The sequence below is a fragment of the Syngnathus floridae genome, chromosome 12, assembly GCF_059516105.1.
Source record: "Syngnathus floridae isolate MCC-2025c chromosome 12, RoL_Sflo_1.0, whole genome shotgun sequence".
NCBI classification, from domain to species: domain Eukaryota; kingdom Metazoa; phylum Chordata; class Actinopteri; order Syngnathiformes; family Syngnathidae; genus Syngnathus; species Syngnathus floridae.
In genome coordinates, this window is record NC_142424.1 from 6,904,773 (window position 1) to 6,932,530 (window position 27,758).

The window sequence follows — 27,758 nt, forward strand, 5'->3', positions numbered from 1 at the left end:
GATACCTTATTGTCATTGTATAGTTGAAGTTAAAAGCTGTATTTAGCTGTTAAATTAAAAAAGTGGCAGTCTGAGATTTGATTGAAGAAAATGTTTTTGTAATATAAACTTTTTTCCGTACTAGAGTGGAGCATTTGAGTTTATATTAGGCAGCCTCCGTGGGGGGCGTAGCAATGCGTAAGTGCGCCGCCCAGACGAGTGGCCAAACTTTTGGACAAGTCTGACTCGCTCACACCGCTGAGGAAAGCCGCACCATCCACGCGTGGACTAAAATCCCTCCAGCTTCTCTAACTCACCGCGTGCCGCTTTGAAAAGGTATGTTTTGTCGCCAATGTTTTACGTTTGTTAACTTTATGAATAGGCCATTTTCACTGTTTTTCATATTTGTAAACATTAGCCGTTTTGGAGCGCGTTGCTGCAAACAGACCAACTGTAACGCCACTTTCGCAACATTTCACTTCTTTCAGATTAAACCCGATCATTTCCATGCGCCCTTTGCTAAATTTATAAAGTTCTTTCAAGTTATATTTATCTGATATTAACGCAAAGTTTTGATAAATATTAACCTTCTTATTGTCGCTAACATTCCAAGTTCCATCAAGGATTTTGCAACTTTCACGTCATCCCCTGAATCCCACTTTTGCCATTATTTTTTGGGTTGTCGGTTCATAAATTGAACAAATTACAGACCCCCACCCCTTCTCCAATGTGATTCACATAACAGGAGTCGGCCTCCTGCTCCTTATCTGATCCCGCATTGTGATTTTATTTAAAGCAAAAAGCTTTGCTGTATAAGCGCTTCCTGAAACATTCCCTGTACAGAGCCCAGACGATAACCGATTATGCATCAAGGAAGCCGGGGTGAAGATGTCAGGTGATTTTTGCAAAATCCTGTGCTTTCTCTCTTTTTGTGTGCATCGAGTGTGTTATGTCTTCGCTTTACAACAACAATATTTTGTTTAGGGAAGGCGGGATGCTCTTGTTGGTCAATAAATCCCATTGCTTTTGCTTTGCCCTTCAAAATCCACATTCGACCTCATCTTTCCCAGGCCCTGAAAGTTCTATTAGCAGACGCATGCACCTCCAGGAGGCGACTGAAATTCTCCATCCACATCCCTTGAAAGGTCAACTGAAGTCCAATATGGAGTTGCTCTCTTTTCTTCTCTGCCTTGCTGCAGTTGTCTCAGGTGAGCCACTTGATCATACCTTTATCAAAATACACTGTAAATAATATCTATGTGCAATATATTAAATTTACAAACCTGCAAAATCCAATCAATACTACCCATGAGACCATTGCAATCAACATGGTTGCAGCTTTTGGGGGCTAAAGAAGACATTGGGGGCTAAAGAAGAAGCTGCTGTAGTGACCTTTAATGATATGTTGTCGGATATATGACATAAGAATGTTGATGGACACCAGTTAATAGTAAATAATGAACATGGGAGTTGCGTGCGAGACACGACTGTAATATTGTGGTCATCATACTCTTCACAAAAGTTGTTGTTCTATTACTATTTGTTCCTGAACACCACACATTTGTTTTGTTGCTAGTTTTTATTTTTATTCCTTTTCATGTTCTATTGTCTAGTATTGATGTTCCCGAATTCTAAGTGACAGCATCATTGATGCAGTGTTTTTTCCTGCATGTGCCTCAGACAACGTAAGTCAAATAATTTCAAATTATTGGAATTTTCTCCCATTATCAATGGAATAATGAAACACAAATCTAACAGTGGTGTTATTTATAATTTATTTCCCATAATCTTACTTTTGCTTTGTTATTCTTAGTTAAAACAGATAAACATGTGAAATGAGATTTTTCCTTTCTATTCTCACTACTGTGTTTAAACAGTTTGTGCTTTTATTTTTCCAGTTTTACGTAGGCTACAATAATAATAAGTCAGATTGGGTTTGCAGCCAAATAAAGCGGCAAATTTGGTATCGACCGCTCCAAGACGCGATTCAACAATTCCACACAAGCTACTCGACGTTCTATTCTAATAACGCGCAGCTCTGATCAATGCATTCAAGTGTAAATTTACATAGTTGTCTGTGCGCCTAACTGAGATATTGATTCTGAAATATGATTTATGACGTGCTTGGAAGCATTTTGTCAGACAGGAAATGGTGCACAGTATGCTACTGTACGTTACTTTTGGAGCTAGTGGACCTCCTACTGTGAGTTGTGCCCACCCTGGAGCTTCTCTCCACAAGCTGGGAGAAAAGTACAAAAGCAGGATTACCCAGCGCCTGGAGAAAAGGGGAGGGGTGGTTAAAACAGTTTTAAAAGCGAAATAGATCATACAGTACAACCAGAGATAGCAGATGGGAACTACAGAATTCCCTTTTTGTTGATTATAATGTAATAGAGATGAAGCTGTTAAGGATTACAAAGTGGAAAGGGATGATGACGTGAGAGGGTTTTCTCAGACGAAAGGAGGCCGATGTCATGCGAAAAAGTGGCGTGGCGAGTCAAAACAGGCCACTTCCTGTGTTTTAATGCGGCGTGAGCCAGCCCCGGGCGGCCGTCAGACTGGGTGGCAGGGAGACAGACGCGACCACTTGTCGCTAGCCCAGACCGATTTCAATCTCCTTCAGTGTTATGCCCCTCCCAAATAACAATCCATTTCTGCCTGCCTTGCTTTTCCTCTCTTTCAACTCCCCATGCACTGCAAAGAAGGCTCCAGTGCCAATCTCCTTCATTCCTCATGTATACTTTTAAGTCTTGACTGGCCAGAAATATTGAACTGCAACCATGGACAATATTGTTGACGCCATTACATTAAGAACAATTAACAAAAGTCATCACATGCATAATAATACAGAACATATTGCTTTATTTTTTGTGGTCCTACAAAATTATTAAAATTTCAGTTTTGTCTACAAATGTACACAAACAATTGTAGTCTCTTACCCAGAACTTGACATCTGTCGTAGTACCAAGACTGACCTCTGTGAAGCAGCATAGTGCCACAAGGGCATCAAAAAGTAAGAAGACTGACTTTTGGCTTATTTTGTAACTGCAGTGTCGTTGCAAACGCTTCACCTTGTCATTTTTATTGTTGGGAATTACTTGTGGTACCTGACTAGTTGCTCCTCTGCTTCTTTTCTGCCAACAAAACAAACTTCAGATCTCTTAATTGTCACACACGACATGGACTATTGAAAATAATACTAACATTCGTCCATATTGTGATGTCTGGCCCAGTGCTCTTATTCCGCAGTTTGCTCTGAACGGCTCATTAGTCATCGTTGAGATAAATGCCTCGTCAGCATGGCGACCACTTGTGCCCATGTCAACATGCCTGCTGTCTGCACTGATAAGACCTGGCATTATGTACGCCGTTATCTCGCGACCGTTTGTGCCCACGGGCAGGCCCAGTGGCTCTCGCAGGAAGTACCGACATTTGGATGGATCTGTTAGGGTGCAATGTCATTGGTCGTCTTGACCAGCCACTGACCTAAAGTACTCAAAGACTGCAAGCTCATTTGTCGTTATGGCTGAGTCTTATCTTAATTTCACTCAATCAGTCACTCGGGACGTGAATTAATGAGGATAATGCTATGCGGGGGAGCATAAGCGCTTTAATTGAACCCGGCAGATTAGTCACAAAAAATGATCTCGACGCTAATGCACCGTATCGTGATTTTTTGATATGCTTCGCCCCAATCTTTTAAGGTTGTGGACTTTGCCCAATAAATGTTACATCCGAAACAAAAGTTCTGTTTTTATGTAAGAAATTTGATTTGTTAGTGTTGGAGGTCTCATTTGCCTATAACAGTCGTGTTATGCTCAAGGTCACACTATCCAAGTCCGAGACTTTCCCAAGGCGAGACCAAAACGGGACCAAGACTTTTGGAAGTCCAGTCCGAGACAAGCTCAAGTTTTTCCCAAGTCACTGCCCTAATATATGTCACTTCTGTGCTAAATCTAGTTCTATTACTTTTTGTTGAGAAGCTTATGAAAAAATCCTTGTGGGACATTGGGAACAAACTCATTCCCATCGAGGTGTTTGCAAGCCTCTTGATTCGAGCACTGGGCGGGTAGTCTTCCTGTTGATTCAGGTGCCATACCGCTTAATCTTTATTTATAGACCTGAGATCTCTATCGCATCTTCATGGCTGAGAGTGACAATGTGTGTGTGCGTGTGTTGACGTAATTAGAAAATCCCGAGTGATTTGGAAAGAAATGGTGTTTTATTGATGTCCCAGTTATTTTTTTTTAGCATTGGACCAAACCATGTTTACATATTGTGCTGTTTAAGAAAAAAAAAAAAACAGTTTTCAGGTGTCTTAAAATGTCTGGACCTTCTTCCATCAACATGCTCAAAGGATACATCAATGGTTAATATGCACTTGTGACGCTTTCATGCCTCATTCAAATATTGAGGCATGAAACTCTTTTAGTTCTAACACAGAATCATTATTTTCGGCCTATTTAAAGACTTGGTTCCTATATGTAGCAACTTTACTAACTTCTCTATCGACTATTTTTCAAATGAATAGCAACAAACATAGCAACATTATCGGTGGTATTATTGGAGACTCCCTGTAAAGCAAATGTCTGTCCAGACAGCAAGTGAACAGCCTTTGAGTTTACGCCAGAGTTAAAATCTGCCTCACAAATCCGTTTAAGATTCTGCTGATACCGAAACCCTGCTGTCGTTAACATTTCCAACTTTTCCTCATCACTGGAAGTCAAACTCCTAACTGCTGCAACATTTTAATTAGCTCGTAATGTGTTGTCAGGAGTATTAAACGAGCTATCTGAGAGCGATAACCTCTCTGGTCTCGTAAGCACTGTGCATTTCCCCTTGTTTCCATTTGGCTTGTGTCTTGATTCAAATATCAGAGCTTTCGTTGCGTTCCTGCCTTCAAAATTGGAAGTCATCCATATCCGTAGGAGAGAATCAGTCAAAAATGAAAAAACAACCCACCAATAAACAAATAGAGGCTCATCTTTGCTTGTTGCGGATGATGCATAGGTTGTTGCCGAGCAACATCAATCTCCAGTGATTAGGAACAGACACTGTGGCATTTGTCTCTGCTTTCCGTTGTGCTTAATTAGCACGGAACTTTTTAATTTAGTCATTGTGCACATCTAACATGCAGATGTATGATTATGTTACGCAATCAATCTTTTCTGATGCAAGGGTTAGAGTACCACATGGCCTGATTCAATTAAATGGCATTTCTCAATTCAGCACCTTTTTCTAAAAACACCCCAGATAGCTGTAGTTATTTTTATAGAAATATTTTATTAAGTTTACCAACATACTTGTGTGCATGCAGAGCAATCAACGGGATTTGGAAAACTTTTTCTGCTCAGCGATTTTTCAACTCATGGGGCAGCTGCCCAAGGTGTGTATAGCTTGTTCAGAGGATAAATTGCATTCACCTAAAATTATTGTCATGTGTCCTTAAAGCATCTGGACATGCAGGCTGCTGAGATGGCTCCTAAACAGAAGCTATGTATCAGGCTGGTGACATGACATCACTGTGTACAGTATTAAACATTGTGAGTACCGATACTGGACAGAGATACTGATAGTGGTATCAGTGTTACTGGACAAGAACTGTTAAATCCTAACAAAATTGTTGGATATGAAAATTACTATCGTTTGTAGTTGAGTTGAACCCCAAGCTTCAGTTTGCGGTATAAGAGCGTGTAGGTGAAAGTGATATATTATTGTTGATGATGCGACAAAAGACGGCATAGAAGCAAATATGCCTGCATGAATAGGGAACGTCTCATTATGGGCATAAAGCGAGCACAGAGGAAGTGAGCCATAGACCTTCCATACGCCACTGCTGGACTCGCCGTTCCGCCGGCTTCCGACAACGATGAGGCGACGGACGAATGGCTCCCTCAGGGGTAAACAGCGTTAGTGTGAAGACAGGCTGTCTCCAGGCTCGGCGATTACGTCCTGGCTTCCTTTCCAAGCGCGGCCTGGCTGGAGTAGCCGTTTGGCTCACGGCCTTTGTAAGCTGTTAAAACTTTGACACCACTAATCACCGTGCGTGAGTGTTTGTGTTTTATGGATAGTATTTCAGGTGGTTGAGGAAGTAAGATGCTCAGGAAGCTTGTGTGATGATGTACAGCAAGCACAGGGGTGAGAGGCCAAGGGACAGTGCATGCCCCTGCAGAGTACTGATAAGAGCTTGTTTACCTTCCTGTGGATGGTCAGGCCTCAATCTGCAGCTGCGGAAACGGCGGGACAATAGGTGTGTGTGTCTGTGTCTGTGTGTGTGCGCACATACGTGCGTGTGGTGTGTTGTTGCTTTGACGCGCGCCTTTTCCCGCCATAGCTAACAAGTCACTACGAAAGGAACGTTGGGCCCTCTCCTTCCTCGTTGCGATTCCCCAGATGCAACCTAATTTTACAGTAAGAGGCACAATTAATCATCTAATATCGTGTAATCGTTTAATTGTGCTGGCCTAGGACAAAACATCAATTTAAATTATTTAAAGTGCATATTACTGACCTAATATGAAATTTAAAATAATGATGACATAATCAGTAATTTCCGGATTATAAACCGCACTGGACTATAAGGCGCACCAGCTAAAACTCGTGATCACGGGTTCAAAACTTGCGAAAAACGTCTTATAGTCCGAAATTTACGGTTCTTAAATATTAGATGAGAATTGGACTGGAAAAACAAATGATTCCATAATATGGTTCCGCAGCAAACTTCTGCTTCCAAGATTAATGGCTAAATATTGGTGAATTGCATTTTTTCAATAGAATTTCATCTGTACCTGTAATGTAATGAAGCACTCCGCCTATATTTCTAACATGGGGCTCCTCACATTCACTCCTCTCCCACAAAAATAAAACCTCCCTTCAGTTGCTTTTATTCAGGTTGAACCTCGACAGATAAAAATGTCCTTATCGCTATGATGTTTAACAGAGCGTGGAGCGATGTTACTCTGAAGGGAGGATTATGGGCCCTTAGAATAATACAGTGCACGCATACACCCTGCAATGAATACTTTACTGGCTTCCACGATGCTGCTTCATAACTATTTTTTTTTAATTATTGCATAACCGTGTCCATCTTACTGTTTTACACATTTTAGTCACGTTGTGTGGTGCTTGTATGCTAAGTCAGTGCAAACAAGTCCAGACACTTGCTGTCGGGGATTTAGCAGCTTTTGTGGAACAAAAGGGAATAAGTAGAACTACAGGATGCCAGCCAGCCAGCCTGCTCTGTGTTGGGCTGCATTGATCCCCGAAGAAGATAAATCACCTCAAAGTATCCAGGAACGCCCAAATACAGTCACCGGTCACCCGTAGTGCAACTCAAGTGCACTCTGCATAATTATATTGGCCCTACACGGACGGTGAGCTTTCATTTAAGGAGTAATAAGAGTGTTTTCATTTAATCCTGGAAACAAATGAGAGGAATGGACTCCCATGGGCAGTCTAATACGGGGAGATGATAATGTCGGCTTGCTCCTCTTTACATTGTTAAAGCAACCAGTGGTATACCGTTGCTATACAAATATTAGTGGGCTATTATCCGAACTGGAGTGCAATACCGTAATTATGTGGTAAAGTGATAAAAAAAAGAATGACTGGAGCACCACCGCTAATAAAACCAGGTGCATTGTACCATGGAGTAAAATTTTTATTTTTAATATTTGAAGAAATACATCCAAAAGTCTGCTGCTAGTTTGGTTTGGGTTGATGCTAAGTTTCGCAATAGAATATAAATGTTAAGATATATACGATGATTATATTAAGTTCCGATGATGAGGTATCGATGCGAGATGATGCAATTGTGATTTTATCACATCCCTTGTCTTTACAAGGGTTATGATGTTCTGTGCTGTCCAAATGAAGTCCCTTTAAAGTCTGATTACAGCACTTCTACGCTTCAGTTGTTCGCTTTGACTTTCCATCGAAGCATGCAAACGGCTCAGCCGAGCTGACAAATAATCCGAAAGAGCGTCGATGATGAATAATGATAAACCAATGATACCTTGCAGCAAATGTAGCAAATGAACCAAACCCTGTATTTTAAAACCACCGTGGGACCACCTAAGTCCGACACGGTGTGAAAAACACCGGCAACCGCTGCAATGGGGGCATTTGTCTGCATTCTGGTGAACAGCGGTTGTTTTTTTTGCCGCCGACACGCAGTGATGTTTTATCCTGTCAGATGCAAGTCTGTCTCCGCAGGGATCCTTACCCGAGTAAATCTGTCAAATGGAAAGCCTCGCTCAAGGAGAAGTTACACTGTGAAATCTGGTGGGAGGTGAGTTGTTGCAGGAAGTGTAGAAAATGAGGGGGAGCTCGAGCGAGGTGATGTAGAAATTTTATATATATTTTATATACATATATATATATGGTTATTGGGAAATATAAGCAGTGATTGGTGCTTGTGCTGGCCCAAACAAAAAAACAAAAACAAAAAAAAAACCCCTATACTTCACAATGTTTGCAATGTCTGCCGTCGATTGCATCTTATAAAAGGAAGACTCTGCAGGGATCTTTTTAGACAGCCAATCAAATTCAAACTCCTTCAGTGAAGCACTCTATTCCAAGATACTGAAGCTATTATTTGGAGAGGCGAGTGAAGAGAATATGGTTATCCGAAGGTATTATGTGCTGCTCACGTAAAAGCAACAGTTTGTCACAACTAACCTGCGCTTGAGGGAAGCGAGACATGAACACAAAGTTTTTTTTTTTGGATATCTGTGATATTCCAAAAACAGTTGAATTGTGGAGTCAATGTTATTTGCTGGAGGTCTTGTGTATATCAAAACCACAAATCATGTCATCAGGTCATGTGCACCACAAACACAATTTTTAATCTCTGGATATTGCCCAGAAAACATTTATTCCTAGAGGAGTACCAAAGAAAACAGTAATTTCTTGAGAAGTCAGAGAGCTGAGCCATTGTATTAGTGAAAGGTTAACCACACATGGCGTCTTTGTGTGTGAAAGAATTTTGAGTTGAGGTTGATCACTAGATCTTGGCATCCTTTCATCGTGATAGCCGTGTCAACGACAGATATCCCACGGGCTTACTTAACAGCTGCTTTGTGGACCTGGTTTTAAAATACCGCAATCACCCCTCAAAGCGTTCGCTCACTTGTCCGTGTCGCTGATACGTTGAGACATGAATTGGTGGAATTCGGTTAATTTACCGTCTGTTCTTCCCACATCTGCTAACCACCTACTCAAAACCCAAACATCAAACTGGAAATCAGCAAGCTGCCGTAAACATTTCCCTCTCTCATGAAATGGGAAATGGAGGCGGGTGATATAAGTGGATAAAGAGGACACGGAATGAAATAGTCCTCCATACCTCATTTACCAGCAAAACGCTTAGCGAGGCCATTGGCATTTCCTGGGTCACGAGGGCAAAATGAATGTTGTTCATATCCTATGGTGCGTTGTAAAAATGTGACACATGCCCACACACACACTCCCAATTGCAATCCGCAATCAACACGATTTATGAGCGAGATCTCCTGGGGTGACTGTCATGGAAAGTTGATTCCGTCACAGCAGAACAAGAGAAAAATGCCTTTATGGCCGTGGTGGCTATTGAGCTAGAGACATGAGCGCAGAAAGGCAGAATAACAGGAAGCCAGCCTTGACCTCCGGCTTGATGGGGATGGACAAAGTCAAGCTGCAGTACAGAGCAGGAAGGCGTGAAGAAGTTGTTCCATGAATGACACAACTGCCCTTCATGCCTCTTTCAGTTCGAATCGAAGCACAAAAACCTGGACTGTGCTACAGTAATTTATGGCAAGGCAAAGTTGTAAGACTACGCAACCATTGGAAGGTCATCGTCGTCTCCATAAAATAGTCAGAAAGTGATGATGATCCAGTCTGAAAAAAAGTAGTGAAGTTGAATGTTGGAATAAAGGGAATTGCTGTAGTGGCTCAATATTGGTCCATATTTAAGGCGCACCTGATCATAAGGCGCACTGTCGGCTTTTGAGAAAATTTGAGGTTTTTAGGTGCGCCTTATAGTGCGGAAAATACGGTAGTCATTCAGAACAATTAGAGAGTGAAAGTCCCAGAACCAGAATGAACTAGATGGATTGCCATTCCCCATAGTAGTACGCTAGTTAACTTATACCCTTTTCATGGGACATGGGTCAGGAAAGAATTACTGATCCAGATTGGCTTGAGAAAGTCATGTGACCCTTTCACTGCTTTCCCTCTGGTCAGTGTAAAGTATGTTGACAGCGCTGTGTAACATAAGAGCATGGACACATGTTGCCCAGGTCACAGCATTCGTTTAACCCTCCCATGCCTCATCCGTGACCAGACAGGTCGCTCTAGATTGATTCTTCCTCCAGAGGCACGGGTCCCCCCCGGGGTTAAACAGTGCCTCATACCAGTGGATTGATGGATGACTGCGGCTGCTTATCCTGACACGTTTGATAAACGCGTCCCAGACGATTTGTTTTTAAACAGCGGCGTATGAGTCGCACATAGAGTGATACTCGCACTGTTACTACAATGAGTTCAAACCCTTTTGGACCACGAGTCTGATACACATATCTGGGCTCAATTTATCAGTAAAACGAGAATGTGCCCCTGGGAGAGCATACAACTGCAAAGGCCAAGCAATTGCCTCGTGTTGCTCGTGACAATTTTCAACATGGCTCAACAAATTTCTCTTTGCGGTATCTTCCAGTCTCACGGCCGATGTGTGTTCCTGTGGAGGTAAGCGACAATTCCTGGATATATGTGAGGCAGTTGCAACTGGGCTGCTGGACCAGCTTCGTGGGACAGGACAAGGCCGAGGTCCACATCCTCAAGCTCAATTTTGCTCCCACGGTAAGAACGTTGAGCCGATCCTAATGTAGTAATACAGAACCGAATTGTTTATGTAGATTTTGTCTAATCGTGACATGTAAATCAATCCCAGGCACAAATGTTGATTGTTGCTTTGATGTAAACGTCGCTCTTAGCATTTGCAGGAAGACACGATTTCAGACTCCTCCCTCAACCTCAGTTACGTAAACTGCCGCAGCCGCTCATACATAAATATTCAGCAGAAAGTTGTGCAATCATACCCATCATCACTGCCAAGTGTCAAGATGTCATACATTGCTTATTTGATATTTATATCCATCGCACCGCATTCTGGCACGTGGCCGACATCACTGCCTGATGATAATCTGCAGCTGACAGGACAATACAGGATGTCAAGGCCGGTTTCTCCTTATAAATGAACGGGAGGGGTTGGATCAGCATTGAAATACATTTTTCATATCCGTATTCCTGCTCTAATGGAATCTGCCATTCACAAATATGTCAGCAAAACTGTATTTTGATGCAGTCTTAATATAATCATGTTTTAATACACAAACTAAAAGTTAGTCATGTCATGTTGGTATAGGGTTGTGCGATATATCATAATAGAATCAGAGATTTAGATTTCACAAAATTATTATTTACTTAGACTATTTTTCCCTTCCTCGTCGAGTTTTGCTTTGTTTTCTTTTCCCCCTTCTGGAATTTGCTTTATTTCTCCTGATACCATCGCAAGTTGTTTTTCCCAACATTAATTTCCATACAAATAGGAATTCTTGTTTGTATTTTTTTGTGTTGATGTGATAATTGTGTATATTAATATCAGAGGATTCAAAACGTACAGTCAGGAGAGATGTTCGCTGCAAAGTATGACGTCATGTGGTGGTGACTCTACTGAGATAAAAGTTCCACAGTTGATATCCTATTCAGGTGTATTGATACGGTATTCCCAGATTGCACTCCACAATCAAATAATGTGTCCTTTGTCTTTGAAGGAACTGGGATTCACTTGGCAGGAAAAGGGACTCTGGAGTCTTTAACACCTTCTTATCGCTGTTCCACACTCCATATTTCACCGACACGGTCCGCATTTGTCACGACCTTATCAGCTGGTGCTCACTCGTCTTCTTTTTGCTGTCTTATAAGATTCTCTGTTTTCGACCGTCCTTCTCATATGTTTATCATTACGATAACGTAGGCGTCTGGTTGCAGTCACTCAGTCAAGTTGTCGAAAGATTCAATCTGGGAGGTAGCAGCAAGGCAGCCGAGTGAAAGTTGTTTTATGAAATAGCACAAACCAAAATGGATTTTGTCGAGGTGCAATATTACCGTTAAAAGTGATGGACGTCTTAGAATTTGTAGTTTGACCAAGGAGCTGAATAATTCAATATCTGGTAGCCATTGTGTGAAATGTATTCTTTCTTGTTAAAAAAAAAAAAAAACTACATAATTTAAACGTTTTTCTTTTTGTTTTGTTTTATATGCGAAGCGAATGTGTTTAACTTGCTAGACAATTAGTTTAGGAGGTCTCATTGGACTTAATTTGTTCAGCACAGGTTCTGCAAATTTTCTTTGGCCCGACCTGGCTCATTACTATTCTCTTGGCTCCTTCTCAAAATGTGGTGGAAAGAAAATTAATTTAGCGTTTAGACCTGCACATCGTCTCCCTGTTGGATGCGGCCCAGAAAAATAATCTTACACTCTAACCCCACCAAAAAAAATCCACCTTAATGAGTTTCAGTGATCCTTAAATCTTCACTGGAGGGACATTACGGTCTTGTGTTTATTTCCAATAACTTTTACAGTGTCTTGGAGCGGTGACGCACAAATGCTCATTTGGTCTGATTCAAAACTATAAATCTTCTCACACTGTAAGTTACGACTTTCAAACGATACATATTGTGTGCGAGTAACTCGGCCCTCAAATAGACGTCTCCGTTTTTACAGTCTGGAGAAAGAAGCATTGTTCACACACAAACATCAAACACTTTTAAACTCTGTGAACTTTTGTTGCTAAATAGCAGCAGCACTAACAGACGCCTTAATTTCTCAATGTGAACATTGCACAGTATTAAATCTGATTTTATGTTACGAAGAGACGGCAGCATCTTTTAATTAGTGTTCCTGTGGAGTACTCAACAATATTGTGGGTGTCCAGGTTCAAACTACGGAGGAACAAAAATAAGACCAAACATCTGTTTTGGTCATCGTGTCAATGTTGCGAAACTACGCACCCCTAAACTACAATGAATTGCTCACCGGTTCTCATTTGTGTGTGACATTTTCTGCTCAGCACAGAGTTGTTAAAAATAGCAAGCACATTTTACCTCGTTAGCATCTGCACCGAGCAAGTGACTGGCACGCCGCTTGTTCCGGAGACGTGTTGACATTGCATAGCTGTCACACCCTCGGCTGATTACGCAATAGGCTGAGAAGTGTAAGTTAGGTTCGACTGCAGCTGGAAGTTATTTTTAACACTTCAAACGAAACGCCTCACTCCTCTAAGCCAATTTGGAGCTTTGTTAATTGAGTCGATGCTGTTGGGAGGCGGGAGGAGAGGAGGAAGATGGCTTAATTACAATTTGGATAACTTACGCAGTGAATGAGCATCGTTGGTAAGGCCTCTTACATCATAGGTGTTAAATTCAAGGCCCGGGGGCCAGATACGGCCCGCCAATAATTTTATGTGGCCGGTAAAGACAAATTGTGCATCAGCTTATCAATACTAAAACTTTCGTTTTCGGTTAGGCAAGATTTGTAATGACCTTTTTACCATAGTCGGTATCATCGTACATTGTGTGCATGTGACCGAGGATGTCATGATCTTTGTTCACTCAATGGATTATTTTTACCTTTCGCATGCCAAACTGGAGATTATGAATAACTGACAAGAGAAGCTATTTCATTAGTCGTATGCTAATACAGTGCACACACTTTTCCAGCATGACCTCACATTTTATGAAATTCTTTTACATCAGTAGTGAGAGGTGTTACTCCATTAATCATGTGATAAATTAAATTGCTCAGGCAGAGTTTGTCTTGGAATGTTTTTTTTAAACCTGTCGTGAAATTCTATAGGTTGTTTATTATTATGCATAACTGAGGAGAGGGGCTATATAGATAGTACAGTATTTTATTCGACATATTTATTTCTGTTATGTAACGGGATGTTTATCATAAGTGGTTAGCGACAGGCGCACACACGTAAATATTATTGATTTGGTCAGAAACGGAGTTCACTCATTTTAGCACGCTTCTATTTGTCTGTCTTCTCTCTTTATGAACTGATGTCATTGCAGGTTTTTCCTGAATGAGCAAAGAAAGGCGTCTGTATGAGGAAACCCGTCGCTTGCATTTAATGAAAATATGTCAATGAGTGTCCTTGAACATCACATCACCATTTTCAATTTTTCTCATTCTATTCATCCTATTGATCCTTGAGAAGATGCTGTGCCATCCCGCATAGTTGTCCTTTTGTTTGTGCAACACGGCGTACACTCGGCGAGCCTCATTACTCGGCTCCTCCGTAACTCTCACCGGGACGCTTTGACAGCGCGGGAGAAATATTTACGCCGCTTCGCTGGAATGTCTTTCCCTAATCACAGGCCGTCTTTTCATCTACTGCCAAACCTCCCCCGCAGTAGGACCGATAGCACCGTATTATGAAGCTCTCGTATAAGCATTACTAGTTATTGTCTCATTCTTATGCTTAAGCAGTCGAACATTTGCATATAAAAGTGACGCATTGCTTAACCCATTCTGCGTGACTTAATTATTCATGGGGATGCAACAACGTGTGCACAATGGCCTTTTTTTTTTTCTTCCCCCTTTTCAATAATGTTAACCGCATTGCTTTAATTTTCTATCAGGATGCCAAGATGTTCTCTCTGACGATGACAGACGCCAAACCCATGAACCTCATCATCACGTCGCGGGACACTGCCTACGGTCTTTACTCGAGCAATGCTGGCGTCAACATTTATGTAAGTAGCCTTTATGTTTCGCTTAGTCGTGCTCCAACTTCAGATAAAAACTTTTATCTAAAATTTGTTGGCTTGCCAAGCAGCTCCAAGTCCCTGTGCTGTCATGTAGCGCCGTTGTACCTTCCTCCGCTATTGCACACGTTGCACTTTTCTTTTGTGAGCTTGAACTTTGTCTGCACCGCTAAGTGTTTTCTTGATTGACAAATGTGCTTTTTGTGGCCTTATATCCTGCTACTGGTGTCGCCCCCTATCAACCACATAGCCCGGAAGCAGGATTAAGATTTGAAGCTCTTGTCATTGCATCAACATTGGCAATCAAGAATGTTTTAAATAGGCAACACATACAAACTACCCTGGGAAGTTTTGTTCAGATTTATAGTCCGAAGATGAACAATAGTAAAATGTATCTGTCCAAGAATCAAACTCTCACTAAGTTCCGGTACCTTTTGTACTTTTGATATGTAAAGGTCCATTAATACAGTGAGATTTTCTGACTTGGATGATTTGCTGAGGTGTCAAACCGCCACAGTATTGCAGAAGAGGACCTGCACAATGTCAGATGATTATTACCTTAAGTATCGGTGGCTGGTATCGGCAGCCATCCCATACCTGTTCTCAGTACTTACCCATCCTTAACTAATATATTACAAGAGTAAAGTAAAAAGTTTTATTTTTGGTTCGCTATAATCTAGAAAATATTATCACTTAAAATTCAACATATCAACTTATTCATTTATTTATTTTACATTACACAAGCAGCCCGGCATTGGAAACAATTTCGTATGCTGGAAAAAAATGTGACGTCTGTCAGATATGCTGACAGTTGTGTGATAGCATTACTGTTATCATGGCTGACTAAGGGTCTGGACAACGTTACCCTGGGAGCGCTGGATGTTTTGTTCAAATTCTTGTTTTGTTACCAAGGGGTGAGCTGCATCACTGGGGGATAATAGAGTTGAAGTGCAGTGTCAGAGAAAACAGCAGCTGCTCTGCATCCGAGGACATGTGTCACGATTGTGACAGGTTGGCTCAGGGTCACCCTCGCAGCTAACGCTGGGACATTGACTCAGCGCTTGGGTCACAGCAAGTGGCAAATGCACACATTTGACCCTGATGAGTGTGCAGAATGATGTTTATTATTTTTTCACAAATAAGAATTAATTTTGCAGTGCACCATTCAATAAACAGCCCACTGTGACTGACATTATTGGGGGAAACTCAAGTATGAAGAAAAAATCAGAATCATCCAAGAATACTCGTCATGGGGAAAAAAAAGATAAGAAAAATCAAAGAAAACGATATTGCAAGGAAAAACTTACTTTAAGAATGCAGTTGTATTAAATAACTAATGGCAGGAATATGACAAATTAATGAATGTGCCCCCCCTCCTAAAATAGGAGAATAAACTTGTAATATTTTAAGGGGGATCAAATCCTGAATAGTGTTGAATAAATTTTTTTATGGAAAAAAATCACTGATTAAAGTTATTTTTTGGGTGGGGCTAAGATGTTTCTTCCATGGATAATATTTTTCTTATCAATCTTAAATTCAAACTAAACTTTAATCCCTTTGTAGTTGGACTTTTTAATCCTCCCTTTGTACCAAAACGGCTAATGAGAACTAGTATCTTTTAGATCTCATCTCAGATTCCCACAAACTCCCCTTGGGATCCTTGAACGCAACTCAAACCTTAAACATGGTACATCACACTGAATAAAATCTAAAGCTAAAATCCGCTGTGGTGTCGCGATTAAAAAAACATTACCTTCTTTCAAATTCCAGTGTAAGTGGAGTTCCCCATTTGTATTTTTGGTAGATTTCCCGTCGCACGTACTATTTTTGGTTTCAGCATCAGTGAAATGGTCACATTCGAATCAATGACTCCCTGCAGGCTGCCTCGCCTTTCACCATTCTTTCTTTTCGGTGTGACACACTCGAGTAAGCGACTGCGTGCGTGTGTACGTGCGACCTTGGTGACTTAGGCTGACACAAAAGCCCCCAAAAGATAAGTCATTTCGGAGAGTCAGCACTTTTACTTCTTTCAGGATCAAAAGCTGACCTGGTTATCATTTGTGCTTCGTCTGTCCCTAATCCAATAACACAGAAAAGTCACTTTGCGTCTTCAAGATAAAGAATAGCCATATTTGAGAGAAGTTGTTAAAAGTATGAGAAAGAAGTTTATTCTATTACAAGAATTTAGCAGGAGTTGTTACGACACAAATTGTAATGAGCAAAAAAGTCATTTGTACAAGAAAATGTGCTTTAAAAGGGTCAAGTTTTAATATTAGAGAAATTCTTTAATTCGTGTTAAAAAAAGGTTTGGAAAAGTCATAACATCTTTTGAATTGTAATACATAGCGACTAGATTTGAGACTAAAACTGTCAGAAAAAATTACAGATTAAAATTTCACGTTATGGGGAAAAAGTCATGTACTAAGGTCGTAATTTTATTAAAGCAATTATTATAACAGGGGAAAATAGGTCAAATTTTTCCCCCACAAAAAAGGTTAATGCTAAATGAAAGTAAATTCAGAATTTGAATGCATAATAATGCAGAATTTACCAGAATGAAGGTTGAGGATTATATTGTGAGCATTTTATGCTTTGCGGGCTTTTTATAAGATATCCTCCGCTGTTTTATTTTTAGTCTGGGTTGCGCTTAACAAGACGTTTGTAGCAATATTGTTAAAAATTAAATGAATAGATCTTTAAATCCAAAGGAATATAAATGGTCAACACTCAGTATTTCTTTTTTGTAGCTTCAGTCTTTTTGCATACATGTCGATGCATGCACAGCCACTTTCGTGTCGAAATAAAGACCATTATTTCCCCATTGGGTCAGACACGGAAACGGCAGTGTCTCGTCTCCAGCATGGATGTATATATTTATACCTTGTATGGAGCCAGATTCCAGCCGACCGTGGTGACGCACAAAGCTAAAAAAGGTCCCATTTCCTGGCCCCAGTCAGGAAGCAAAGGAAAGACCTTGGCTCCAAAGGGGGTTGTGCAACCGGGCCCGTGGACGCTTAACCATAATAAACATTTCTTTTCGAACGAGAGAATAGACACAAAGTAGAGCTGGGCGGAGGCGAGGAATAAGTGAATGAGCGAACGAGGGAGAGAGAGAGAGAAGGGGCCGACAAACATGTTTGATATGGAAAAAAAGTCTGGGAATGCTGGAGGCAAGTAGAAATAGAAACAATGGTGACGCTACGCTGGCTGTTCTTTGGCTTTCAACTATGACCTCAGCATTCTTGCTATTGTTTTACGAATCAAAACGTTCAAATCAAAAGTTTTTCCATGTGATCATTTAGTAATAATAGATGATAGCATGATAATCATTCATCAGTTAAATATTGTCTCCACTTTACAGATAAGTAACACCTCCACACTGGGCTTTCGCTCCAATGAGAAACACAGCAACGTCCACCCCGTCGACTTTCCCAGTGAGGACGAGGAGCTGGTGAGGTGGGCCACTCGCAAGTTCGGTGGCGTGACTTCTTTCACCACCGTGGAAAATCTTAAAGTGCTGCTTTCAAAGCGCATAGAAGGTGAGGACGCCTTTGCTGGTAGTACGTGTGTTGTTTTTCCTATCACGGCAAGGTGAATACAAAGCGGAGCGAACCGAGTTACCCTCGCTCGTGTGAACACAATCATTTCCCCAACAAATCCTCCTTAAGGCGCACTGAGCCACAGAAGAGCCCTGACACGGCTCAAGCTGGATGCGGCGCATGCCGGTGGTTACGTTTTTTTCATCCTCTTCCATTACACTGGTGTTTATCAGCTGGTCTCGTTTTACATGAGACCCTGCAAGGATTTAAACACGCCAATAAATATGAGCCTTCAATTGAGTGATTAATGCAGTTGTTAATACCGCAGATATTCCGAGCAACAAAAAGATTATTCTGTGGGAAAACATCTCTTGGGGAAAATGATGTTCTCAAATAATCGGACTTTTCAATGAAGATTTATTCGGATAGATCTTATTTCTATCACCGTGCTAAGAGTAGTATATATAACTTATATATATATATATATATATATGTATATTATAACTTGAGCAACTTTTATGGGGTTATGTTTTTATCTTTTACCCTGCACAAATTGACAGTCCTGTTTTTTAACATGTCCAGCTTTTATTTTTGTTGTTCTCTAGGGATGGAATGTGGCTTTGTTGAAGATGAACATGTCATAAGAAAGGTTTCAAGTAGTCCAGTGAAATACTAACTCATGGTTTCCTTTTTTTTGGCTATTGATTAATATTCCTTAAGGATTTGGAAAATTTAAGTTCCAACGTTCCATGACCTATGTGGGCGTGTTGTTGGTCTTGTTGTACTCTTGTGCATCTGAATACTGTGTAGAACACAACATTTGAGTTCCCCCAGAGAGTGTGCGAGAGAGATTCTGAATTCACGCCATGCATGGTAGCAACAGGAAAATGCATAATAAGCAGCTGTGGGCATTAAAATTCTCAATGCCTCCGTTCCTAGATAGTCTGAGTGAATGTTAAAGGAGATGTAAGTGATTATTGGAACCTTTGTAGTAGCTGGCACTCTAACCTCCTCGAAACTCAAGTTTTGTAGAAAGCTGTTTAGTATGTGGATGACGTCCATTTTTGTTTGCAAAGGTGATTTTAAAACTACTTGCAAAAAAAGTTGCCAGAATGTTTTTTTGCAGTGATTGTCTCAAAAGTTTGTGCATCAATATATTAAGTGAAGGGCACGATGATTTTTGTCTTGGCCTATTTCATGAACTTGGAGTAGAAGATGCATTTCCTCTTCTACGTGGCTTACGTCAGACTCGTAGTCAGTTGCAGTTCCAATTATTCTACAGGCCTAGAGCGCCTTCATGCGGTTTAGTGTGAAAATAACAATGTGTTAATAATTTCACACAAGTCGCTCCGGAGTATAAGTCGCTTATAGTCCGGAAAATACGGTAAACATGCTTAATGATTCTGGCTGTCAATCAGTAGTGGATGTTTTCATTTTCTTGTCAATAAATGCACATGAGTTTCAAAACAATGTTACTTGTGCAGGAACAAAAGCCGGTTCTCGAGAATGCGTGCTGCACAGCGAAGATCCATCAGAGAAGCACTTCATGAAAATTGAAGCCGCGCCCTTGACGTCTTCATTCAAGTCCTGCTCTCCGCCGCCGGAGCCAGAGAGACAGCAGCTACGCGGCCCCACTGCCAACGACGGGGAGCTTCATATCATCAATATCCCAGAGGATGCCAATATTCGGTAGGCGGCGAAAAACTATATTGTTCCATGCCCCCTGAAGTGCAAAATTCAAATTCCATCTTTCCTTTTTGGCGTTTCAGCAACGTGTCAGTTCGTGTGGACACAAAGAGGTCCAGCGTGTTCCTGAGGGGTCCTCGGGGCACCACGTGGACTTTCCTCAACGCACAGCACACCAAGTTCTGCGTAGGGCTGGCCGCCTTACATTATTTACTCTACCCGTCCCAGTGTCATGACTAATTCACTGGGCCTGCCTCCCAACCTCTCCAGTCTAACAATGAGATTCTGCTGCCTGCCATGGCCCACCGAATTCAGCCCATGGTTGAGCTCAGCAGCGATCAAGCCGAGGACGTGCAGAAGAAGGCTCTGGATTATTTTAAGGCCGACTCCTTTACCAGCTACACCGAAATGAAACCCGAGGGCTCCCAGTTGTTGCTGGTGCTCGGTCGAGACAGCCCAGCAGGTAAGCAAAATGTAGTGGCCTCCGCTCTACGCTGAATGGACTCACCTCAATCCATATCATCTCGTGTATTTGGCAGAAACTGCGGGACACATTTTTATTGTATTTGGTCAAACAAAGGGAAAATTGGCAACATTTGGCACTATACACAAAATATACACACTGTCTCTGTGCTTCAGTGACAGAAACAATAACAGAAGCCGTGCCGTCAACCACGGTGGAGCCTCATCAGATGCCTCTGCTGATGCAGTTCTACACGGCGCCTGATTACCGCTCACCCCTGGACCCCAATACCAAGGTGCAGTGCGACAAGAAAATCTATGCCGAGGTAGGAATAACAACACGTCCCAGAGAGTCTGAATGAAGTTGTAGGTTGCAATAAGAGCTCCAATGGCACCAGATGAGTGCGGACCTCTGCCAAGGTCGTGGTCTGATTGATCTTCACCAAAATGTAATAGTATTGTGTAATCTTCCTAATAAACTAACTTACTAGCTCACTAACAAATGAATGAACTCACCAACACAAGTCTGATTAAACACTTAATTACCAAAATGAATGATCAAAACAACAACCTAACTGAACTAATGAAACAATAAAGCAACTCACCAAATTAATAGAAGGAACAAACACATTACCAAGTTAACGTACTAAATGAGCTATAAAAAAATAACAATAAATGAATGAGTTTCCCTAATTAAATGAAGAATTGAATGAATGGGCAAACCAACGAAAAAAAAACTAATAAAGTGAATTACTCAACCAACCAGCTAACAAACTAAATAAACAGATACAAAATGAATGAACGAAGACAGTAACAAAAGTAATTGATTTCAATTAACCAATTATTTTCTTGGCACTTAGAAACATCTGTGACTAATTGTGATTAATTTAAGGGGAGAATTATGTAAGAGTTCCCCGTTTGGATTAATCAGGAACTTTTGTTTTCTGCATATTTTTTCAGATTTCGGGCCACACTCTGGGTGACATTGTTCTGACTATCAAAGTGATGAGCTGCTATGTGCGCTCCAAGGGCTCCTCCTGCCCGGTAGTTCAGGAGCTCCGCTTCATACCAGAGTTCTGCTCCTCGAATTTATGCCCCAACAGCACACGACTGAGCTTCTCCTTGGATAACCTGCAGGAGCTCAGCTCCACCACTTGGGACCTGGAATGTTCTGTCAAACTTTGCTACAGCGAGGTAACAACTCAAAACATGCTCTACTTTTTAAAACCGCAAGCGAGGGAAAGGACGTGACACCTCATTAAATCTCGAGTGAGAAATGAATCGCGTCACACACTGTCTATTAAATAAATGACGAGCATGGAAGATACCAGGGCAGGATGGGGACTCATTAATGCTCAAACGCGGGGCCACTTGGTCAACTGTTTGTCTTTTGCTGCTCACCAGAAATGTGGTGATGGAGGACGAGTGAAAAGAAACTTGGAGGTCACCCAGCCTTGTCAACAAACACTCAGTGAGTTCAGCTTAATCTCCAACATTTGTTCTACTCGCTGCTTCCGTTATACTGTTTAGATGGTATTGATTGATTATTAGTATCTTATTTTTATCCACTTGATATATACTTTTAATGATTATTTTTAAATTTATGTATTCAGTTAGTTGCTTTTGAACATTTTCTTTTGAGATTTTTTTTCTAAAAACACCAAAAAATATTTTTCATTTATTCGTATATTTTAAATTCTTAAATTTGATGTGATATTAAGTTCATATTCTCCCCATTTTGTGTCCTTTCAATTTTTTTCTAGGTTTACGCTTCAGTGAAAGTACATTTATTGGCTATTCTTCTTACAAAGTGCATCAATTGCAGAAATTCCACCAGTGCAGTGTAATTTACTTTTCCTTTGCAAAGATGACACAGAACTGAAGGAGTTCCAAATGGCCAGTGGTCTCCTCGCTGTGTGTCCTCACTGCTGGCTGTCGTTTAGCTATTGTTTCTTTGAGTGCACCAGTAACTGCGCATAGGCGGTCGTCATAGCAGTGAACTCAGGATGCCGCCTTCCAAGTGGGTGCGGAGCCGAGAGAAGGCGGAGGGGGGGGCTCGTCCTCTAGGAAGGACTGCAGCCTGACCTTGTGGCCACAATCACAAGTAACGACTCTCAGGGGACGCGGCCCGGAGCCCTTTGTGTTTTCCACGGGGGTTTTTGACTGCGCCGCTGTCCAAACACGGGCGCTGGGCCTCCAGCTATTGTCGGCCTATTGGACAGCCATTACTCAAGCATGCAGAAACACTTCGATGATTCCAGCGGTGGAATCACGCGAGGAAGTGGAGGCTGATTAAAAGTCGGGAACCCTGCTGTTATTTTGGCCTCTTCCCAATTTTTTTTGTCTTTCCTTTGGTTAATGCACAGTACCACAGTGGTTTTGCAAGAATTTAGTGCAATTCTGTTAAAAAAAAAAGTCACAGCCAACCCCAAGATTTACAACAGAACTTACAAATAATGTTCCTCCCGGGAACCCGTACTTAAAAAAGGAGACTTGTAGTTTTTCAAGGAAAACAAAGCAGCAATTATTTTTCCCTTCAAACTAAGAAAAACAATAGTTTTTTTGAAAATGGATTAGAAGTTAGCGCTATTATTAGAAAAAAAAAAAAACTTTAACATCAAACTGTATTTGTCGTTTTCCCATAAAAAATTAGGCAGCCACAAAACAAAACAAAACAAAAAGCAATTGGAGGGTTAGCGTCACCGTGCTGGCCCGCTGTCACGTCATCCCTTTCCACCTGCTCCTGCTTCCTGCCACTGTTTGTTCAGCTTTGCCATCAAAGCGCACCAACTGACACGGCAACCAATTTACAGACGACTGATGTCACTCACTGTGGTCCAATTTGGTACGATTTCATTACTTGTGACTCGTCTCTTTTTGTGCAATAAGACCAAGCGTCCACAAGAAGTCACTACTGCGGTCAACAGATGATGTGTAGTTTCTTTGACGATGCTTATGCAAACTACTCAGTAATGTTGGCATTGTATATGAAAAAAAAAAAGATTCTTTAGTTGTGAGTCCATTCTGCTGCATTGAAGCAGCAGGAATGAAATGCTCTTCGACAGCCTGACATCATGCTTGCCACATTTTGCCTCCAGGGTGTTCACTCTGACTGTCAACATAGTCGACTACTGTGTGTACCAATAGAGCTGAAGACGTGTAGAAAAAGTTCAGTGCTGTCGCCAATGTTGAAGGTTGCGTCATGTTTTTTTTTTTTTCTTTTTCTTGTGTATGTTTCAGACACTCCCTGCTTTGATTTTGGCATCCCCGCCATCCTGGGCATCGCTTTCGGTGGCTTCCTAATAGGAGTGTTACTAATTGGAGCGCTGTGGTTTATCAAAATTAAAACAGGTAGGCCAATCTTTCATAAGCTTAACAATACCACAAGGTTCTTTCAGAAATAGTTTGTAGAAGGAGTGTTCGTTTGTTTGCTCATATGCAAGCGATGGAGTAGACGATCGAACGGTGCCTTTTTTTAATGGTTGAGTTTTTTTATTCAATCTAGAAAATCTTTGTTTACACCATAAAATAGTAGTTCATATTTTTTGTTTTTTTTAAAGACAAACAAAAATCAAATTTGTTTGTTTTATAAAAGCTTGGGGGGGGGAACCTTTTTGAGTTAAACTCACGAGGCTTATTTCCTGAAAATGGTTATTTCTTCACTCAAAAGAAGGCGTAATTATTGATTTATTATTATAATTTTTTTAAAAGGAAGCTGCATTCAAAAAACAGAATTATATGTTTAACCCAAACCTTTATACATATTTGGACACCCTTCCTCAAGAAAACCTTTTTGCAATCTATCAATGGGGAATTGTTACCTAGCACTGCAGTGAATGAAAAAAAAAAAAAACATGTTGACACCAACCCCAAAAGATTTATGATTGCCTAAGGATGCTACTGGATGGTGAAAGAGCACTACTTTTCAATTGTATATGATGGCTGGAGTAAATAAAGCTCCTCCTCTCACTTCAAAATTGTTCCTTGGCACCACAGGCAGTCCTATTCCGTATATTAGATAGAGCTTTGGCCTGAGTGCACAAACAACAGAGGAATTTTTCGGCGAATAATGGAGAATAGATTAAATCGAATTGAGTTTGTCTTTCCGAGGCTTTCCATGAACAAACAAGCATTTACCACCGCCCCACCTGTTTTCGGAGCTTGGCAGAGGTAATTGCGTGTCATCCTGCTTGATTCAGGCTACCCGACCGGACTGGACATGGCCTCCTCCTTGTCGTCCGGTTGTCCCTGCTCAGGAGCCAAGCAGCAGCCCGTATCGTCGAACCCTTCCGCCTCGGAGAACAGCAGCGCAAACGCGAGCATCGGAAGCACCCAGAGCACCCCCACCAGCAGCATGGCGTGAGATTAGGGCGAGGGAATTGCCGACCCCTTTTCGAGTCAGTTATGGGTTTAATTTTTTTTATTTCATAAAGAGGCCCAACCACCCCCCGCCCCTTTTATTATTATTTTTTTAAATTGAAACTCGCCATCTTTGACATACAAGCCTGGATTGATACAATTGCGTTGTTTGTACTGTCGGCTGGCGGCAATGTCTAATGGATGGCGTGTGACGCTCACCTCTGTGGTCGCCCTTTAAAGTGTGGCTTCCAGACAGGAAGTTAAAGAGGGCAAGAGGAAAAGAAAAACAAATTGGCTCCCAGCAACAGGAAAAACAAACCCTGTCCCCCCCTGAGAGCCAGCAGGAAATTCACTGCATTCCTCCGCCGATTGTGACGGTTGCACAATCAAAGTCGAGGCGGCGGGAGATGAAGCAAACGACAGACGTGGATAAAGGCAAGCCTACTGCTTTAAAACGGTTAACATAAGAACCAACAAAAATCTTTCAAGCGGTCTTCAATAATTCAGCAAAACATCTGAAACTCTCTCCGAAAGTGGAATCAGTCCCCAGAGTTCCTGTTGTCCTTTTCAATAAATTTGATGGCTAACCGCACTTGTATTAGGCAGACAAGTTAGGTAATGCAAAGACAGATTTGAAAAACTGTACTGTATTTTTTGTCTCCTTAGTTTCGGTTCCTATTTTTGACAAATATGATGCTAACAGCTTTTTTTTTTTTTAGCTTATTGAGGGACTAGTGATGAAGTGAAAAGACAGATGTAAAATAAGCATCCTACTACCTGTCACCAAACAGTTAGCAAAACATCGAAAGGCACATCTATGGCCATATTTTGTGTCGCCCCTTGACAAATTTGATGTTACAAAAAACTACTAAAGCTCTTGTTAATACAAGAGTGGAAGATGAAGGGAAAAGGGTTAGGCTTGCCAAAAATATTCTCTTACAACGGGTTACCGTCTCCATAATTTCCTGTCGCCACCACTATGTCAGCCCTGATAATAGCTTTTCTTGCCTGAAAAACAATCAACAACCACCAACGGAAGGACTCTGAATGCTTTAAAGGTAGCAATCTGTTTGACAACGTTAGGAAATGTAGCATTTGTCAGTAAGCACAACACTGTCTCAACAAGGACAGAACATCGACGTTGCCTCCAAATCAGCTGCTGGACTGCAAATCGGGTTGTTGTCAATGTATTTTAGACTTTTTTTTTTTTTTCCTCAAAATTCCTGTATTGCAAAAATGTATAATTGCTGGCAATGTAGAAAAAAAAGTTATCGTCGTCTCTTACTGTTACAGCCATAATGTGATTTTTAATGCCTTATTTTCATAAAATAGATGTAAGCAATAATTTCCAGCTGGTTTCTTTCAACAATCCACTCTATAATCAATATTCTTGATCAGTGCTTTCCATAGCAGCACTGCATTTTGTGTCTAATGTTCAATTAATCATCTGTCCAATGAAAAGTGATTAATTTGCTGATTTTGATACACAAGTCATTATTTTTTTGTTATTTTAGAAAGGTCACTTGTTTTACATCAAAACTAAAGTAATATCTGTTTTATTTTGCCACTTTTCTAAACGAGTCATATTTTTTTTTCCCTACAAAACGAACAAAAGTCCAAGTGTTTGTTTTTCGGGAGAAGAAAGTATAGACTTCTCTTTCTCTACAGTCATTTGTTGTCCCCCCCCCAAAAAAATCACCAACTTTTCATTGGACAGTGTTGATTTGGTGAATTTCACCTTTCTCTCTGCCTCACTTTTTGTGCTTCTCCATTTTTGTATGTATGCGGATGACAGAAGGGCCAGTACAAATCACCACTTGAGTATTTGTGCAATATATGGAGGAGCGATGACACACTTTTGTCTCATTTTTAATGTTTAAAAATCAAATTGTTTGAGTTCCTGCCTTCATTTAAATCATTTATTCAAAATCAAATTGTGCTGCTGATGAATCATTACATCCTGTATTAATATGTATCATAGCAAAATTACAGGATCAATGTATCACCATATTTTAGACTTTTATATGTAATTATCAATTTTGTCCCCCTCCTTTTGAAGAATTGGGACCATCCCTCAATGAAGGCAGTGACCAAATGCACAATAGTTTTTGTAAATGTACTTTTTCTTAATAGTTACTGTATACATTTGACTTGGCATCAAGACTAACAAAAATGTCCATTTGTTGAGACTGTAGTCCAGGGACTGTGTATTGTGTTTGTGAAGGAATACTTATTTTTTATGGAAATTACATGAATAAAGTGATAATGACTTTATTTGTCAAATGTCATTATTTTACACACAGCTGATGACGTGTGGACAGATGTTTGACATTCAGTTATTCTCCAAACAGGGAACCGCCTATTCCGAGTTATTGCAAACAATTGAACCCCGTGTTTAGTGTTACTCGGAACTCCAAAATGTTTGTGTCATGCATTGTTTTGGAGTTTGCGGGGTTATGTATTAATTATGTATCATACCACACAAACATACTGCTGAAAGTCTGCAGGCTTTTATTTTGAAATTGAGATGCCTTTTCAAAAATGGTAAGCATGTGTGTACCATGCAAACAGTGCATGTTGACAAATGTTAAGCTATTTTCCATTTTCAGTTGACTTTTGGGATTACACAGGATGCACTTTGTGTGCATGAGTGTATTTAGCGTATGACGACCAGGTGACCACCACTAGATGGTGATATTTCTTAACCGTCCTCTTTTCCCATAGATGTCGCAAAAGGAAAATAAATATTCAACACCCATCTATACACAACTGAACATAATAATTCGGTATATAATTTGAATACCAAATGTATAAGATCAAGAACAAGATGCAAATTTGAATAAATCAGGGCAGCAAGCTGGTCTTTCTAGGTAGCTGTTTTTCTATGTACTCTGTACCAATTAAACAGGATAATAAATTTACA

The 27,758-nt window shown here is 40.8% G+C and overlaps 1 protein-coding gene across 3 annotated transcripts; it reads left to right on the top strand.

Annotated features, from left to right (window-relative positions):
- eng (endoglin) lies at positions 1 to 27,109 on the top strand. Of its 3 annotated transcripts, none has more exons than XM_088392465.1 (13): positions 1 to 315; positions 1,088 to 1,187; positions 10,673 to 10,815; positions 14,664 to 14,777; positions 18,151 to 18,328; positions 19,813 to 20,017; positions 20,098 to 20,200; positions 20,285 to 20,477; positions 20,654 to 20,802; positions 21,437 to 21,670; positions 21,881 to 21,947; positions 23,717 to 23,827; positions 24,676 to 27,109. In XM_088392465.1, exons 2-13 carry the CDS (start codon positions 1,142 to 1,144, stop codon positions 24,837 to 24,839), a joined length of 1,707 nt encoding a protein of 568 aa, XP_088248591.1. In that variant the 5' UTR covers positions 1 to 315; positions 1,088 to 1,141; the 3' UTR covers positions 24,840 to 27,109. The 3 variants fall into 3 exon arrangements, with proteins under 3 accessions (XP_088248591.1, XP_088248590.1, XP_088248592.1); XM_088392464.1 differs by having other exon boundaries at positions 3 to 315; positions 1,050 to 1,187; XM_088392466.1 differs by lacking the exons at positions 1 to 315; positions 1,088 to 1,187 and adding an exon at positions 7,911 to 8,269.
- The last annotated feature ends 649 nt before the right edge of the window (positions 27,110 to 27,758 follow it).